The 3,001-nt window shown below is 32.9% G+C and overlaps 1 protein-coding gene across 1 annotated transcript in view; it reads right to left on the bottom strand.

Moving 5' to 3' along the window:
• Window positions 1-1,014: 1,014 nt before the first annotated feature.
• Window positions 1,015-3,001, bottom strand: part of LOC106874549 (uncharacterized) — a 31,241-nt gene continuing 29,254 nt past the window's right edge. The window contains exons 9-11 of the mRNA XM_014922320.2: window positions 2,808-2,849; window positions 1,377-1,436; window positions 1,015-1,133 (exon numbers count right to left, since the gene is read on the bottom strand). Coding sequence (XP_014777806.2) covers window positions 1,015-1,133; window positions 1,377-1,436; window positions 2,808-2,849 — 221 coding nt within the window. The remainder of the gene's footprint in view (window positions 1,134-1,376; window positions 1,437-2,807; window positions 2,850-3,001) is intronic.

The following is a 3,001-nucleotide window of genomic DNA, read 5'->3' as shown; positions in this document are numbered from 1 at the left end:
GTGCGGGTGGCACATAAAAGACACCATTTCGAGCGTGGCCGTTTTCGTGCGGGTGACACGTAAAAGCACCCACTACACTCTCTGAGTGGTTGGCGTTAGGAAGGGCATCCAGCTGTAGAAACTCTGCCAAATTAGACTGGAGCCTGGTGTTGCCATCAGGTTTCACCAGTCCTCAGTCAAATCGTCCAACCCATGCTAGCATGGAAAGCGGACGTTAAACGATGATGATGATGATGATGATGATGATGTAAGATGCTTTCTAAGATCACTTCCTTGGGAGGGTTAACCATAACCTGCAGTGATTTGGATATTCAATAAAAACAGCAGCAGATTGCATTTCCCATTGCAAATCTGTTCCATTTGTTGACTCATGTCTAGGCAAATATTTAAAGAATTCAATATTAGTTATATAATTATTTGAATTTTTTGTACAAATATAGCTTACAAAATATATGCTTATGCACTTGATCATCAAGGGTAAAATAGCAAAGTTATATAGGAATGTCTGCAAAAACTACTGTATATGCTATTAAATTTCAAAATTTTCAAAACTTTTGAGTTTTAGATGTTTGGTAAGAAGTTTACTTCCCAAATACATGGTTCAGAGTTCACTCCCACTATGAGGCATCCTGGCCAAATGTATTCTAGTATATCCCTGTGCCAACGAATATAATGTGATTGGATTTGGTAGATAGAAACTGAAGGAACACTATCATCTGTATATATATATATATGTATGTGTGTGTGTATGAGTGTGTGTGTGTATATATAGATATATGAGTGTGTGTCTTTGTGTTCATCCACCACTACATGACAGTCAATGTTGGTTTGTTTATGTCTACAGAACATAATAGTTTGACAAAACACAACAGCAAAATGAGTACAAAGCTTAAAAATGATAAGTACTTTGGTGGACTAGTAGGACTGAACCCATCAAGGTGGTATCTTAGCACAGCATCAGTCCAATCACTGAAACAAGTACAAAAATAAACGACATACTTTACACTGCCTATACTACCCAAAGAAGGAATGAACCAAGATTTTGCTATCTCTTGCTCTAATGAATGTAATTTTATTAATGGATTGCTTACCATTGGGTTTCTGTGAAACATTGGCATAAGTACCATCCATGTCTTCAAGAAATTAAAATATAGAATTAAAAACAAGGCAATGAATGACATTTAAATTGTATTAGTATTGTGCTGATACTAACATAATAAACACTAATGAGGTACATTCAAATAATCTTGCACACACATACATACATGTACACACATTAATAGATCAAAGTTAGAGAGTGATACACTTCATGGTTGTTTGCTTTCTATTTTGACAAAGATAATTTCTAAGATCATGCAAAATTAAGTGTACTTAACCTGGTGGTATCAATTCTATATATTCTGGACCACTAGCTTCAGCATATTCCTCTTCCATAGCTTCAAGAAATTAAATAAATATGGGTGTATTTATTGTTCAGAGAGGCTGCTCTAAATATTTTTGATGTGGCACAGAAAATAATTAACAAGATAAAGTACATTATGTTTTATATATATAAACATGTATTTAGAAATAAAATTATATTTAAATTCAGCCCAAGTGCATGTACAGTACATGCTCTTCACCCTCTCATTCATGTATTGTCAAAAAGAAAAGTGTGATCTAATAAATTCATTTTCAAACAAGAAGAAACAAAGAGTAATTTTGTCTAATTTGCCATTTCAGAATTAACACTTACTGGGAAGGTTCCTCAGTAAACTGGCTTCTAAAATTCTAATCTATAAGCAAAATGCTAATAATTATGTAAAAGTAGTATTTATTGAGAGGCTAATGAAATAAAATTTAATTCAATTGGATTTAATTTCAGAATGACCTAACACTAAATATAATTCTGTCAATACTTAGTAGAGTACTGTAATGGGTTTATCACTTAACTATTTCATTCATAGTTAAAGATGACAATATTACTATTGAGTGAAGAAATTCGCAAATATGTTTACAGAAGTAAGATGCTTTCTAAGATCACTTCCTTGCGAGGGTTAGCCATGTCAGATATTCAATAAAAACAGCAGTAGATTGCATTTCCCATTGCAAATCTGTTCCATTTATTGATTCATGTCTAGGCAAATATTTAAAGAATTCAATATTAGTTATATAATCATTTGAATTTTTTGTACAAATATATCTTGCAAAATATATGCTTATGCACTGGATTATAAAGGGTAAAATAGCAAAGTTATATAGGAATGTCTGCAAAAACTACTGTATATGCTATTAAATTTCAACATTTTCAAAGCTTTTGAGCTTCAGATGTGTGGTAAGAAGTTTACTTCCCAAATACATGGTTCAAAATTCACTCCCACTATGAGGCATCCTGGCCAAATGTATTCTAGTATATCCCTGTGCCAACGAATATAATGTGATTGGATTTGGTAGAAAGAGACTAACGGAACACTATCATATATATACATATATATAAATATATGTGTGTGGGTGTGTGTGTGTGTGTCTTTGTGTTCATCCACCACTACATGACAGTCAATGTTGGTTTGTTTACGTCCACAGAACTAAATAGTTTGACAAAACCCAACAACAAAATGAGTACAAAGCTTAAAAATGATAAGTACTTTGGTGGACTGGTTGGTCTAAACCCATCAAGGTGGTATCTTAGCACGGCATCAGTCCAATCACTGAAACAAGTAAAAAATTAAAACATGCTTTACACTGCCTATACTATCCAAAGAAAGAATGAACCAAGATTTTGCTATCTCTTGCTCTAATGAATGTATTTTTATTAATGGTTTGCTTACCATTGGGTTTCTGTGAAACATTGGCATAAGTACCATCCATGTCTTCAAGAAATCAAAAAATAGAATTAAAAACAAGGCAATGAATGACATTTAAATTGTATTAGTATTGTGCTGATACTAACATAATAAACACTAATGAGGTACACTCAAATAATCTCGCACACACATACATACATGTACACACATTAATAGAT

Source organism: Octopus bimaculoides, chromosome 5, assembly GCF_001194135.2.
Source record: "Octopus bimaculoides isolate UCB-OBI-ISO-001 chromosome 5, ASM119413v2, whole genome shotgun sequence".
In the NCBI taxonomy this organism is placed as follows: domain Eukaryota; kingdom Metazoa; phylum Mollusca; class Cephalopoda; order Octopoda; family Octopodidae; genus Octopus; species Octopus bimaculoides.
This window is presented reverse-complemented; position numbering and strand designations above follow the sequence as displayed.